At 35.8% G+C, this 15,636-nt stretch overlaps 1 protein-coding gene across 1 annotated transcript; it reads left to right on the forward strand.

Annotated features, from left to right (window-relative positions):
* Positions 1-263: 263 nt before the first annotated feature.
* Positions 264-14,659, forward strand: LOC123875392. The gene is made up of 7 exons (XM_045921197.1): positions 264-614; positions 709-870; positions 1,314-1,546; positions 8,472-9,363; positions 11,525-11,751; positions 12,357-12,617; positions 13,281-14,659. The coding sequence occupies exons 1-7, from the start codon at positions 553-555 to the stop codon at positions 13,643-13,645; spliced, it is 2,202 nt and encodes a 733-aa protein (XP_045777153.1). The 5' UTR covers positions 264-552; the 3' UTR covers positions 13,646-14,659.
* Positions 14,660-15,636: the final 977 nt, after the last annotated feature.

Consider the following 15,636-nt stretch of genomic DNA (forward strand, 5'->3'; position numbering starts at 1 on the left):
ACTTGAAGCTTAACGCCACCGTTCCGTTTCACGTTTGACGCGTAAACGCTCATTGCAGTATAAACAAGTTTTCCTTTACAAAACTTTACTATTTTTATAACTATTAAACAATAATTAAATAACAAGCCTGTATTTAATTACTTAAACTCTAAATAAGTAATAATAATATATTTTTATTGTTGGGCAATAGAAATAATTATTGAATGTATGGTTTGGGAAATGGAATCCAAACTGCATGAATGAAATGGAATGAATTTCTCTCTCTCTCAAACGTAAACAAAGCAATGTGTGACTTGCCTGGTGAAGTGTGACGTTATTTTGAAAAAGTTTAGAAAAAACAGACGAACAAAAAATGTGAGCACAGTGGTTTTGATAAATAAATTATAATTATAGTGTGTATTGTTATATCAGAGATTATAAGTAAAGATTATGTGATATGCACTGTCGTAATCTAAATATAAAAGTGATATCGCGGCAGGAAATCCTACAGGAAATGAGAGACAAAAGTGGCAAGCTCGCCGACTTCTAATTTAGTTTCCATTCGCGAAAACCATGGGCACGACGTATAGAGAACTTTTTAAATTGTACGATCTTATACAAAACGGGAATGCAAGGTATTTTATTTATCCATTGTTTTGTATATTATTGTTATGGGAATTTTAAATTATTCATAATAACAAAGTTCTACTCATTGTCTCGATATTGCAGATCCGTGGAACGATTTTTCTCTGAAAATAAAATAGAATTAAATGTGATTTTACCTTGTAAAGGTATCGGAGTATTACATTTAGCTGTAGGAATAGAAGATAATCATAAATCTAAGGAATGCACAGAAATAATATTGAAAAATGGTGGAGATCCAAATTTAAGGTAGGTAAAATTAAATACCTAACATAACGTAAGAGTCATATTAAAAAGGATAAAATAAAATATTATGTATTACACTTAGTTTACTATTATTTGAGTTACGTATTGTATAAAATTTACTTTAGGAGGTTCCTTAAAAATATTAGTACTATTGTAACCGATTGACTACAAGTGGAATACCTTTTTTTTCTTAAATATTTGCCTTTTTTCTTTTGTTATTTATATTCCCTTAACGTTTAGTTTAATAATCCTTTTCTGTACCTTCACATTAAATTAAATTAAATTTTCTTTAACCATTTTATATTTTCTCATTGTGGGCATATATCAAAATAACTTTGTTACCTGTCTAATAAGAACGAAATTACTATTTTATCTATGTAATACTCCTTTATTGTAATGTAGACTATTTGTATTTGTAATTATTTAATATTCAGTAACTGTTGTAGCAATGATGATGGCATAACACCAGTACACATAGCCGCAATATGGGGCAAAGTTGACAACATGAAGCTGCTTATTGGCTGCGGAGGCGACCCATCCAGATTGGACTTTGATGGGATCTCCGCCTTTGACTATGCTGTGCGAGAACAACAGTGGGAGGTCTACGACTACTTGCATAATGTTGTGGATCAAAGCGATGACTCCTTGGGGTCTCAATGTGCTTATACACTAGATTTAGGTGAGTTTTAAAATACATTTATTAGTCTTTTGAAAGTAAAGTAGCATATTACTTTTCTTCTAAAAGCAAAGTCCTTATTTTAGGTTTTAGTAAAGCACAGTACCGTAATAAGATGGTACACTATTCCAAGTATGAATTTTGATAGATTAATCATCACTATTAAATATACTAGCTGTAATATTTTCTATCTGAGCTTTGTGCAACAAAACTTACCAAACGAAAATTTGATATGAAAAAAATATTTAGAGTCTACCAAATCCTCACAAAAAAAAAAAAATTTGTAAGTATAAAGTATTTCTCACGACAACAAACTTTTTAGAAATGCATACAGGACTCTATTAGGATAATCACAGTTTTCTGTCCTTCTGCAATAGTCCTTGCAATTTAATATTTATGGTGTTGCAGTGTGTGCAAAACATAAAACAGCTAGTCCAATCTGAAGTTGCAACATGGCAATTTGCACAGTCATAGACACAAGTCCAGCTCAGACGTGTTTTGTACAATGTGCCTCGTATATGCCTTGTTGTGTATGCCTTGTGTTCATATTGGACTATTTGTTTTGCGCTTTACCCAAAAGTGAATAATGAAATGAAATACAATGGACAGGTGGTAGGCTCAAACTCAGCTGCATGTGCAATTTTTTATATTATTTCATATTAAGTATAATTAACTAAAAAATCTAAGTTTGTGTACTTATTTAAAAGCAGATGTCTGCAAAGTATCAGGCAGGTGGTAGTTATTTCTTTAACTTGCATTTGACCCAATTATGCATATTGAGTCAGAGGTTCCACATGTCTCCGCAGAGTGCAGCATTAGGTAACCCTTGTTAACCTTTCACTTGATTTGATTAATGTAATAATGTTCCCAATAGTAAGTTCAACCCATCACCGGCTCACTAATGAGCATGGGTCTCCTCTTAGATGGAGAAGGGTTTAATCTACCACGCTGGTCAAGTGTGGATTGACAAACTTCACACACCTTTGAGAACATCATGGAGAACTCTCAGGCATGCAGGTTTCCTCACGATGTTTTCTTTCACTGTTAAAGCAAGCGATGTTTAATAACTTCGCACATAACTCCGAAAGTTAGAGGTGCGTGCCCGGGATCGAACCCCCAATATCCGATTAGGAGGCGGACGTTCTAACCACTAGACTCTCACAGCTTCAGTTAACTATTTTAGTTTAAAATAGGAAGTTACTGCGTAGTCTGTTCCCATATCTTGAGTTCCTGTAATTACCATTTGCATTATCCAGGATAGGTATTGCATAACATGTAGGTATTATTATCCAGAAACAAAAGTTGCACAATGTTATTTCCAAGTTACTCCAGATGATTCATGCATTTTTATTGTATGTATTTGTATACTTACTCCCAAACTTGTTTTGGAACAAGTGATTTGCTAAAATGCTCAACTGAATCAATGGCATGACTTGTTATGTAGAGAATGCAATTGTTAGCTTAACTAGTAATAAACCGATTATGATTAATTTAAATTCAGATGAGTAAATAATTTTTTGTTGGGATTTTTGGGGCTGGATTTTTACAGTATTGTGGTGAAATATAATCAAAATCTTAATATTTTACAAGTTAGCTATTTTAACATGTAAACAGACAAAAATACCCTTATATCATCATCTTCTCAACCCATTGCTGGTCCACTACCGACCACGGGTCTTCTTTCAGAATGAGAAGGGTTTAAGCCATAGTCCATCACACTGTGTGTGCCCAAGATAGGCCAATAGGCTATCACCACAATCTTTCATTAATACCTATGTAGAATTATCATCCCACACGTGTCAAATTCTAAGGCCAAGTAAAATATGACGAAACTTGATTTCGGATTTAATTTATTACTTGCTTATTAGTGAAAAACTATAGTGGGTGTAGGTTATAGTCTAAAATCACTATTTGTGACCATATCGTGGGTGTAACGGAAATTGGTACTATAAAAGTGAATGTGGGTAGTTACTTCAATAATTTTTAAATTCGGAAATGCTCTACTGGCCTGCGGAGGCGGACAACTGATTTCTGTCGAAACGGTGCCCTCGCATGCTAAGCTGATCGTAGGTGATAGAACGATTGACCGTAACTTCTTGAAAACCGCTTATGAAGAGCACTTTTGCCCTGCGTAGGCAGAACAGCTAGAGAGGCGTAAGCTATCCCCATAGATTGTGGTGGCCCAAATTTTGTATAACCCAACAGCTTTTATAACCAATTGAAGCTCTTTGGGATTATGATTCCCTAGTACAGTTGGTGCCTGTGGTCATCACGACGCGGCTAATGCGATATTTATATAAATTGCCCCTTTCAGTAGTGATAATTCACTGTTCTGTTTCAAGCTAAGAGTCCTTTTTTTACGTAACACCAACTGTGCTCCAATATCATACTGAGTGGAGCGCAGACGTGTGCTTCGAGTTGACCAATGAGATTATTGAGAGATGATGAGATAAAATTATTACGACATCTAACAACGGCCTGATTTATCTGTTGAGTCTGTTTCCCCTCCGCTCCTTCCAATGGTAACGCACCCTTACAGTGCATTTAGATATGCTCCGCTTTGCTCCAGTGGTAACGCAGCCTTAGAGTGTGTTTAGACTTGTGTGCCCTCTCGAATGAGATTATTGAACATCTCCTATCTATAATTATCACGTGATCAACAATTAATCTGATTGGTCTATTCCTCTAAAAGTCTCCACTTGTTTAGATTGGAAACAAATCTTTAGCCAAGGCTAAGCGAAGTTAGATTTCTGGTGGAAAGGCAAACCTGTTATCGTGCGAAGGTTTGAGTTTCCATAGTACAGTAAACTTCGCGTATCTAAATTCCTTCCCACCGAAGTGGATATGAAACCACAAACATCCGTTGAAGAAACATCCGTTGCTTTCTTGTTTTAGTAGGTACTGTAGGTAGGTACCTACTACCTACCATTGTTCGTAATTTCCATCATGAAAGTACCTTTCCATATTAGTGAGTTTGCACTAAATTACTTATGAATCATTAAAAAAATGTAGCTTACAAAATTCAAATATTTAGGTATCTTCCTACCTACTTATTTGAATGTTGTCTCATAACTCATCATAAATAACAAAGTAACTAGGTATTACAATCAGTAATCACTATAATTTTATAAAAACCCATACTTAATAATAATACGCTAAGCAGTCGGTTGGTAACTAACATGAAACACCTGATAATAATAATCGTTAAACGCTAAACCTAGTATTAGAATACTTAATACTCTTAGTCGAATCGTATACTTAATCTACTCATGTGGTATAGGTACCTACCTATTGTATTATTACCATATATAGAACCATTATTATCCCAAGAAAACCTCTACCATTCATAATATGATTAATAGGAACGGGTCTGGAACTTCATCAATGAGGTATTATGCAGAGATACAGATCACACGAATATTATAAAGGTGAAAGTTTGTGTGTGTATGTTTGTTACTATTTCACGCAAAAAGTACTGGACGGTATTGGCTGTTTAGAATGAAGATAGACTGGATTAACACAGACTACTTTTTATCCCGGAAAATCTTTAAAAAAACCTTTAACGCTAACGAAGTCGCGGGCATCAGCTAGTCTAAAATAAAATGCGTGCTTTCTTCCGCTACGTGGGTTAAAAACATGCGCTCTTTCGTTCCCTTTGTTCGTTATATCCAGGTACCGGGGTACAATAAGTAGTTGGATACACGTAAATTACACCAGCTTTGTAAGCTTCGTGTATGGAGTACAATGACCGTTCCGCACGCAGTGGCAGGCCGCTTGAGTGAACTATTTCTTGAGTGTAGTACAATACCCTACCCAGTCATTAAGATAGAATGCGAGATACCCTGTAGAATGCGGCTTAGAATAAAGCGTATCTAATGTTATTGATGCATGATGGAGGTACCTATCTTCATTTCGACTTTTTTGAAAAGATGAAAAGTTTTTTTTAAAAAACTTTTATTTTTCCGAGATTTAAAGAAACCTAGGCCGCTTCTTGCCTGCGAGAGTCCAGTCAAAATCGGTCCAGTCCTTTAGAAAATTTCGGAAAACGTGGGTAATGTAACTCTACCTGATCAGTTCTCTAATGATACATATTATTATAGCGATGCAACGGATAGTTATATTAATCTTTTAGGTATTTTAGGTAAAGGTCAGGTCAAGACCCTACTTTTAAGCCTGAAAATTCAAAGAGCTCCCACGGGACTTTTAAAAATCTATATATCCGCGCGGTCGTCACGGGCTTCAGCCAGTAAAAGTTAAAGTGATTATTAAAAGATGACGAATGATGAGCATAAATATTTAGACGCTTCATTTATAACGCTCCAATCGAAAATAAAAGCAATATTGAACCGGTAATACCTATGAATAACAATATAGTATTCATAATAATGAATCATCCAACGTTCTTTCTCATTTCGCCCTAAGCATGCTAGATTTTATGTACTTAAAATGTGATGTAGGTATATCACTACGTAAGTATATGTCCAAAATGGTGTGAAGAATGATATAATGCGATATTTAAATCCATAGGTACCTGCCTACTAACAATAATTTCTCCCTGACCGAATTTTGGACACGCGCGGCGGCATCTGCGCAGAAGATATTTAGTAGACCGTATAGTGTACAAGTATGTGTGCAAACACGTGACACTGTCTCGTTGGTCTCGTGGTTAGCTTGTGATTAGTTAGGATAACGAGGTGTGCTGGGTTCGATTATACCGGGTCGGGCCAAAAATAATTAATTAGGTGCTGAGCTTTCTGCCAAGAAATCCTCAGTACTAGACCAGAGTTAGAAAGATGCCTGTGTTTCACTTCCGTGGCTCGGAGACCACGTAAAGCCGTCGCTTCGGTTCTGCGCCTGATTTCTCTCCGGTCGTGTCGGCCTTCCATCCCATCGGCTTATGAGAGAAAGGGAATCTTCGTCATGTGCCCATTACTGAAGGACAGCAGTCAGTTTTCTTAACTTCTTGTCCATAGCTGGCCTTATGCCAGTCCACTCTCTTATGTTACGTTGCCATCTCTTCTTCCTTCTTTTTCCATAGAAAGGTAATAGAGAGAGCAAAAGAACATACATATTAACTTGTTAACTTGAGTCCCGCCAACATGTGAACCTATTTATAACATCAAAACATCTGCACATTTCAAGCTGCGTCCACGCAGATGTCACATATTGCATACAGGTTTTTCTTAGCATACAAACATACCATAACATTTCAGCAGGTGTTCAAGAATGAACTCCTTAAAGTGTGTAGGTATGGGTTACTCGTAATATCTTGCACCTGCTTACGAAACCGTTTTACTTAATTTATCTCGTTAAGTGAGAATCTGGCTCTCCCGGAAAGAGAGGGTTCCGTTGCATTCTGTTCACACAGTAAAAATTATTTATTATCCGCCCGCGACATCGTTCGCGTGGATATAGGGGTTTTAAAAATCCCGTGGGAACTCTTTGTATTTCCGGGATAAAAAGTAGCCTATGTGTTATCCAGAGAATAATCTATCTCCATTCCAAATTTTAGCCAGATCCATCTAGTAGTCTTTGCGTGAAAGAATAATAAACATACACACTCACACACATACAAACTTTCGCTTTTTAATATTAGTGTAATTAATGTCCATGATATAATCCATGGATAATGCACAGAAGTGGCGTATATGTATACTAGTATAAAGTGTTTAGATACAAGGCTAAACTTTCGAAAAATTAACAACGGAAATGTTGATAGCTGCCTGCTTCCTAACTGCATTTAGATTTTACACTTTCAAATACCAACAAATTATTCAAATCGTTAGGTTAGACAACTGTATCTATTAAATTAATAATCAAAATTCTTTATATTCTTCTATTTTTTACGAAAACTATGAAGGAAGTAGTTGTTAAGATTTGTCTACCAAATTTTAGGTGAATCAGAATATATTTTGGAATTTTCTTTGTGGGTCCGATGGCCAAGCCCATGGATAAAAGAGTTTTCCTTTACAGTTGCAGTACCCTAAAATCCAGTTTGTTAGTCATCACGCTACCAACGGCTTTATGCGAGCATTGTTTATTGTTACAGACTTACCTATAGAGCGTGAGATAAAAGTTATCAAATATTTGTCTCACGCCCTGCAAACCTTTATCTTGTGACGGTATCGTTCAATTGAATTGTATGTAAATAATATGCAAGTACCTACTGACTTTGAAGTTTATTAACACAACAATTGAAGTACTTTTTCCGTACTATTTTAAATCTTGCGATATATTATTTCACTGACATTAATTGTTAATTAAGTAGCCAGATTGATCCTGTCACCAGGTGAAATCTTCTGGTGACAGAATCAGTCGGGCTGTCCAGGACGGATATGCAGCCAGTATTCTTGGCAACGCGTGTGTTAGATAGCTCAATAGTAACCATATTTTTTATTTAATACTAGCTAATGCCCGGCTTGCGTTTGCTACTGTTAACAGGTACATTGATAATATTATAGTCCGCGACAGGGTGAGATGGCATTTCAACCTGTAGCGTACTTATTATATCAAAAATGAGAAACCTTCCCACCAACAACTGTACAAAGTTTCAACTCAATCGGTAAAAGATGTGCGAACGTAAAACGTATGTACCTATAACGAATATTAACTGACAAACTCTAATTTTCATACAGGTATTATTAGGAATGATGCATCTAGTCTATTCCCTTACAAAGTATTTTTCACGAAATAGTCATAATATTCCCGTTTAGAAAGTTTTATTTTCCCAGAAAATATCACCATTATGAACTCTACAGTACCAAGTTACTACATATTATAGTGAACTCTTAATTACTATGATTTAGATTTAAGATAACAAAAAATAGGAACTGTTTTAATAACGGTCCAATTATACTTAATTGCGTAAAATACGTTTATTCCAGAATGTTTATAAATAGAAATATGTAACTGTATTATTTGTTTACAGAAAGAATATTAGTAACGACAGACCAAATGGTGGCCGAATACGAACCGATTGCTGAAAACCAAATAAACAATGCACCTAACAATAGAAAATCCGAAATGATACGCGATTGGTGTGACAAGAACAGTCTTGTTATTAACAAATTATACCCAACCATTCTTGGGGAGACGTACCTTCTTGAAAACGAATCCGCACCTTGGAGAGATGGAGATTTTACCCAAAGCTTAGAACATGCAAATAATTTAAATGAAACAGACATAACCTTCAGAACATGCATGTCTAAAAGAAGCAGTGAAATCGAAATAAGCGGAATACGCCCATTAGAACAAACTGTAGAAAAAAGCCAACCAATCAAAGATTTTCAACGAAAAGAGAGCATTTATGAGAACTTCTCCCTTCCCGGTTCACCAAACACCATTGTACACGCGAACTATAACTCTAAAACCAGTTTGAGAAGAGGCAAAAATCTTACTGACGCTTCAGATAATCTGACTTTAGATAGAATTTCATTATTGACTGAAGATTCTCAAGTTGATTTAGATAAAGCAATACCTGTAGTTTTCAGGAGTAAGAGGTTCAAGAATTCAAATGACGCGTCGATATGTTCGGATTTGAATAAATTGACTATTGATAGAAATTCGTTATTAACTGAAGAATCTAGGGTTGGTTTAGACAGAGCTCTTGCTGTGGTTCAGAACAGGACAAATGAGTGGTTGTCTTCATGCGACTACGATGTAAAGCCGTGTAACACAAGGAGGTCGTCAGCTAGTAGTGGAGTTAGTAGCAGCTTTTCTGGGAGCATAGTGCTGGCGAATGTGGAAGAGGAATATAAATATGAGGACAAGGAAGAGGATGTAGTTCTGATTGAGAAGAGATTGCTTGTTTCGTCAGTCGTGTAAGTATGAATTAAGTATTTTGATTTTGCCATATTATTGATGAAGCGTTAGGATGCACTGAAGCGGAGCGAAGACGTGTTCAGTACACCAATGAAATTATGCAGGGATATAACATATCTGATTGGTCTGCTAAACACGTCTTAGCTCCGCTCCGCTCCAGTGGACAGGCACTCTTAGTTCTTGTGTACGAACTTAGCATTCACTCTTTATTCCAAGTTACTTAGGAGCAGCACTATGATAAATCATCACAATTATTTGCTATATCAACACCGTTAACTAAAATTACTTCCAAAGTACAGTTGGTTTCATAAATAAATACAATAACAAAAAGTTTCTTTACCATGTTTGGCTTCACCAAATCTTCGATGACTCATTAGTGGCTATTTTCCTTATACCTACTAAAGTAAATTATTACATAATATTGAATATTCATTAGCTTCCAAAATTTTGATAAAATGAATACCTAGCTATATTCTGACCTCTGACTTTATATATGTATCATTTTATCAATTTTTAGCGATATCCATATCATATTTTCTCATGGAAGGAAATATGATACGCGCGGGATTTTTGTTCCTACTCAATAGATAAATAGGTTTTAATTGAAAATAAGAAATATACTATATCAATATAATATTATATGTATAACCTATGGTGAAAGTATAACTAAGTTAACATTTACTTGACCAAACAAATCTTATCTAGATTTGTGCAAGAGTTTTAAAGTGCAATTAGTAAAGTGGTTTTTACATTTTGTACTTAGGTATACATAATTAGTAACAATCTTTATGACTAAACCATACTTAAGCGCAAGCAGTGGACGTATATCGGTTGATAAAGTTTATATTTTATAAACTAAGTTTAGCTTATATTTTGCTACGCAAGCTGCAAGCAAAGCAAGCTGTTCTTATGCAAAAATTATTCTAAACGAAGGTTCAGTTTTTCAAACTTCCTGTCACCGAATTTCGGAACCTATGGTTAGGTACTTATTACGTGCTGCGAATTGCGATAAAGACACACCGATGACGCAGCAATAGCCTATACTATAGCTGTACCAACCACATTTGTAAACTCGTTGTATGATATGCAGGGAATTCCGAATGCAAAAATGATTAGCGAACATTTATTTAGTTTTGGCATGGCTGTGTTCTGTGAGACAACGTTGATTTTAGATTTTATATTGTTTTGTAAATATCAACGTGAAATTCGTGTGAGAGTTTTGTTATAAGTAACATACGCTTAATAATAAATAGCGCAATTGGATACAAAAATACCTTGAGTCGATAAAATGTAAGTGTTCTTAATTAGTTTTTGTAATCAAGCTTCTTATCGGACTTTTTGATGAAGTGCCAAAAAAGTGAAGCAAACGAACGAACGTGGCTATGAATCGATGCCCATACCTATGTGAGCAAGACATCAAGAGAGAAAATAATTTAATTGTTGGCTGGGTAGCGCGTGAGCGAGCACTGGGGCTCGATTGCGGTAGAATGACAGCTACAATGTCACGATCGCAATCACCTCTGATTGGTTCACTCGCTCATAATTGACTGCAATGCATTGTTACTTCAAGAATACAATAAATTCAACCAATCAAAGTTTGGAACATCGACACAAAGTTGCTTGTTGATATCGGCATTCTACAGGATATATTTCGGAGAGTGCCCAAGAACTTTTTGACCTGGTTCCTGCTTAACGTACGTTTCTCTATCGTACCGCAAGGCATCGCCAAGTCTGCACCCGTACGTAGTCGAAATTCCACGGATACGTACGAAGCGATTTGCCTCCTCATTTTTCTAATTGGAACCGTTCCATGCCCTTCCAGCATCAGTTTTACCCCCCAATCATAATATGGGTAGGTGCCTTCAAGAATGAATAGGCATATTCTAGGCAAGAGCGCTCCATCTTAGGCTGCATCATCACTTGCCACCAGGTCTGATTGCAGCCAAGTGCTAGTCTATAAATAAATAAATAAAATCACAACAATTGAGATTGTAATAATGATTGATGCAGTTTTTCCGCAATCGACAGGATTTTGTCGGGAGTTTGTCACCTCATGGCTTTATCTATTTCCTATTACATGTAAAATGAAGTATGTACTTCAAAATGCATTATAATAGTTTCCATATAGATCAGATTAGAGTTCTACGTCTTCTCTTCCAGGCTACCAGTAGACGAAGCGACCGAAGCGACGACAGTCGACCAAACAATCATATCCATGGCGTCCTCACTACCTTCCTCGATGGAGTACGATGTGAATTCGCTCAGGCTCGAGCTGATGCGCCTTGGGTTTACACCCGGCCCTATACAAGAGAACAACAAAACCCTATATCTGAAGAAACTTAAGAGCTTGAAAAAGAATCCCATTGTTGTACAGAGGCATGGCAAATGTGAGTACAATTTTTGTTGTCTATTCAATGGCGGTTGACGGCCTGGCGCAGTGTTAAACGCTGTGTGTCTTATTTGTATATCTCGGGTTCGATTCCCGGCAGGGCTTTGGGGTGAGATTGCATTCAAGGGCTAACTTGTATCTGAATAAAATAAAAAAATTATAACTAGATAATGTTAGGTTCATATTACATGGCGTATAAAATCCGTTCTCGCTGATGAGTAAGACAGAGGATACTAAGTTCGCAATCTACGAATGTGACCCAAATGTGGTAGTAGGTTTTCAGATTACCTTTATTTGGAGACTGCGTTCCGTAAGATTTTTTTTTAGAAAGTACCCCAGATTAAAGATTGAGTATACTCAAAAATTGTGAAATTAATTATCCATTGTTATTATCAAGGAGGCAGAGTGAACTATGAAGTTTTATATCTTTATTAAAAAATAATTGACAAAATATGACTGTGACAACTTAATATCATTTATTAGTAGTTTATATTTACATTTTTGAAACCTTTTATTTTTGGAAAATCACTGTGCTTGTGATGATTTTTAAGAGAGTAAAATTGTGCAATGCATTTTGGAGTAAAACATTTTATCATTCTTCAGCTTACAGCATTGAGTTGGAAAAATCACTCAGAAGTGACCAGTGGTTACGGAACCTGTCTCCTTATATGGAGTTAGAAGCCAAAGCAAAAGCTGACTTTGCGAATCCTGCCAAAAAATGGAGGGAGGGAAACTCTAAGACCTCTTTCACATACCTATTGCTGGATCCGAGGCTAACGGATAACCTGCCTGCGAAATGCTCCAAACAGAACCCCTTGGATTCTTGGGTTACGTTTGTTAACTCCATCTTTTATGTTGGGAAAGGTAAGTTTCAGTTTAACTTAAACTTAGGTTTAGACAGTTACAACATACAAGACGATGCGCGCGTACGTGACAAATGTTTCTACCTCGTCAGCCGATATCGGTACCCTACGACTCGCTTGGTATTAGTTGTCAACCTTTTGGTAGTTCTGCCAAAACTACGCTTTCTGATGCGCGCTCATCATTACTAGCACGTTAAAACTCTAACTTCTATCGATTCTTCGAACTATGTATGTTGGGAGACTTCGGCCGTGGCTAGCTAGTTAGCCAAGCGATTTAGTGTTCCGGTACGATGCTATGTAGAAGCCAAAGGGGTGTGGGTTTAATAAAAACTGCCATAAACCTTCCAGGTTAACCCGTTTTTATCTTAGACTATCATCACTTACCATCAGGTGAGATTGCAATCAAGGGGTTACTATCTTGCCTATTGCCATGTTAGCTTCCCAATCAGTTTAACTATGTCGGTTACCCTGGTTCTCCTACGGATATCCTCATTTCTGTTTGGTCGCGTGAAGAAACTTCGAGCAGCTCTCTCCATCGCCTTCTGAGTGAGTGACTTTAGTTTCCTGTGAGGCCGCATAATAACGACTCTTGTCTGGGATCCATATGTTAACACGCACAGTTCGAATGGTCTTTAAGCTCACTTCAATAATTTTCCATTTCCAGGTAAACGCTCAAGACCGTACTCCCACCTGTACCAGGCTCTCACACTTTGGAAGAGCGACTTCAAAACGTCGAGCGACAAAAAAATACAGCACATCCTAGACATATGGTCGGACAAAGTAGGTGTCATATGCTTACATGTCTTCCAAAATGTTATACCCGCGGAAGCCTTTACCTACGAAGCGGCCATGATCGATGTTATAGGTATTTCCAATTTAACTAATTTAAAATCTGGCAATTATTACGGTGTAGCGGCATCATGGCCGCTCAAAGAACGCAGGATGTTAGGTTTGCACCTGTTGTACAAATCTATGCAGATATTTTTCAACGAAGGTGAAAGGCAATTGCGGCCTGAGGATATAGACTGATATTTATGATGAAATGCTTACTGAATGAAATAATATTTTTGTACGTTTATTGCGTAACTAGATTTAAATTTTAAATATATACATATATTTTGTTTGGAAGGTATTTTTATGAAGGTTTACATTTTTGTAATCATGATGTTGTTTAGCAAAAAAAAAAAAATAGATTACAATTGGAGAAACAATCGTGACGATTCAATTTTATATCAAGCTCTAAATTAAATTGACACAAAGATGAAGTTATTATCATTTTTAGAAAATTAGATTGTGGAAGAGATAAATTTTTGATCTAGTAATAAAGATTAATTTGTGTAAACCAGCTTAACAAAAACAAAAAGTCAAAGTTAAATAATAATTTATTTAAAGTAGGTACCTATTGTACACTTTTAGACTGTCACTTGTTGGATTTGTAAGATGTGTGGTGATAATAAATTAATTACTTAAACTTTAAAACTAAAACTACAAGGGTTCCAAACGCGTCCAGGTCTGAGAAGAGCCTACAACAAACTCCAATTAATGGCGAAAACAGACGTATTCATCGTCATCGTCTAAATGTCTACTAGCAATGAAACTTGCAAACACACAGCAACTTGCAAGTCAATTTCTACAAGCTTTAGTTGCTGAAACTTGCAGAAGCTGATAATGGCCTGACAATAATAGCTTACTTCTGCAAGCTTTCTTGCTAGTGGGTATACAGCTTTAAGTATAAAGAAAATTTGACTTTTTTGACTTCAACCCGATCTTCATCGGTAGATTTTTTATTTCATGCCTACATCAAAACCTACTATCGTTTTGGTAAGCATTTTATTTTACATTATTATTTAAAAATGAATTTAACAATCCAGTTATTCTGGAGTCTATTTACAAATAGACCAAATATTTTAGTTGTAATTTTTTAGTCTTGCCAAAAAACCAACCCTCTTTATGTGTACCTTTTACAAACTGCAACACAAAGGCGTCGATCCCACCGATAACGGTCTAAAGTTCTGAGTTCTGCGTTCAAAATTGACCAATAAAAGACTTCAAAAGTTACTTATTTGACCATCGCGGTACAGCTACTTTTTGCTTTACGTTTCTGATTCCTCCAAGCTCTAGAGGAATCAGAAACTTCCGAGATCCGATTTTCCGGCCATGTATAAAATGAGTACCATCAAGTCTGCACGACAGAATAAGCTCCTTTTAGACAAGCACACGCCAATTTCTTAACAGCTTAGATTTTTTTCATCTTATAGCTGGAATTAATCTCTATCAATAATAAAAAATTAATCAATAACTATCTGTAATCTGTCGATAAGGTTAATAACGTTGCTTTAGTTTAACAGATACTTAAATTATTGATAAATAAATTTCGTCGTTCGTAATTTCAAAGATAGATAGATAGATATTAGATAGATTACATTGAACTCGGAACTTTAGACTGGCTGCGATCGATGCCCATAGCCAAAGAAATAACAATTACCTGTTTTAACATTTATTACCTTTGCTTTTAACATTTTATTTTCAATGTGTTTTAATATTTTTACGTTAAATTATTAACTCCAATACTATCAGTATTCTTAATCCCATAGCAATATATTTAAGTGTAAGATTAATTTATTTTAAATTTTTTTACTACCCTTATCTTTAAGTTACCATGCATTTTCTAAATTTACACTAAAATTTTGTATTTTAAATAAGTTTTGTGTTGGGTTCGAACCGAACACTATACCTAATCTTATTTGTGTTATTTAAAAAAACTTTGAATGGAAGTTAAGTATATAAATACATCTTCGGAAATAATTAGGTATGTACTTATTATGCCCAATTTCCGGTTCGATGGACCGAAAACGTACGTGACGCGCCATACATTTAATTTTATAATAACAGTTTAGTATGATGTAATTTCTAATGTACGCAAAATGCATACTTAATTTTTCTGTCCGGATACAGAATAAATTTATATTGTAGGCACCGTATTTTAAGCTCGGTGTTCGGTTAGAACCAAACAGTAAGAT

This window comes from Maniola jurtina, chromosome 20, assembly GCF_905333055.1.
Source record: "Maniola jurtina chromosome 20, ilManJurt1.1, whole genome shotgun sequence".
NCBI lineage: Eukaryota > Metazoa > Arthropoda > Insecta > Lepidoptera > Nymphalidae > Maniola > Maniola jurtina.

Excerpts from the sequence above, each read along its gene's own strand:
- LOC123875392 (XM_045921197.1), top strand. The coding sequence starts at position 553 with ATGGGCACGACGTATAGAGAACTTTTTAAATTGTACGATCTTATACAA. Across the intron at positions 9,364-11,524 it reads TTGCTTGTTTCGTCAGTCGT|GCTACCAGTAGACGAAGCGA; the intron begins GTAAGTATGAAT and ends CTTCTCTTCCAG. Across the intron at positions 11,752-12,356 it reads TGTACAGAGGCATGGCAAAT|CTTACAGCATTGAGTTGGAA; the intron begins GTGAGTACAATT and ends ATCATTCTTCAG.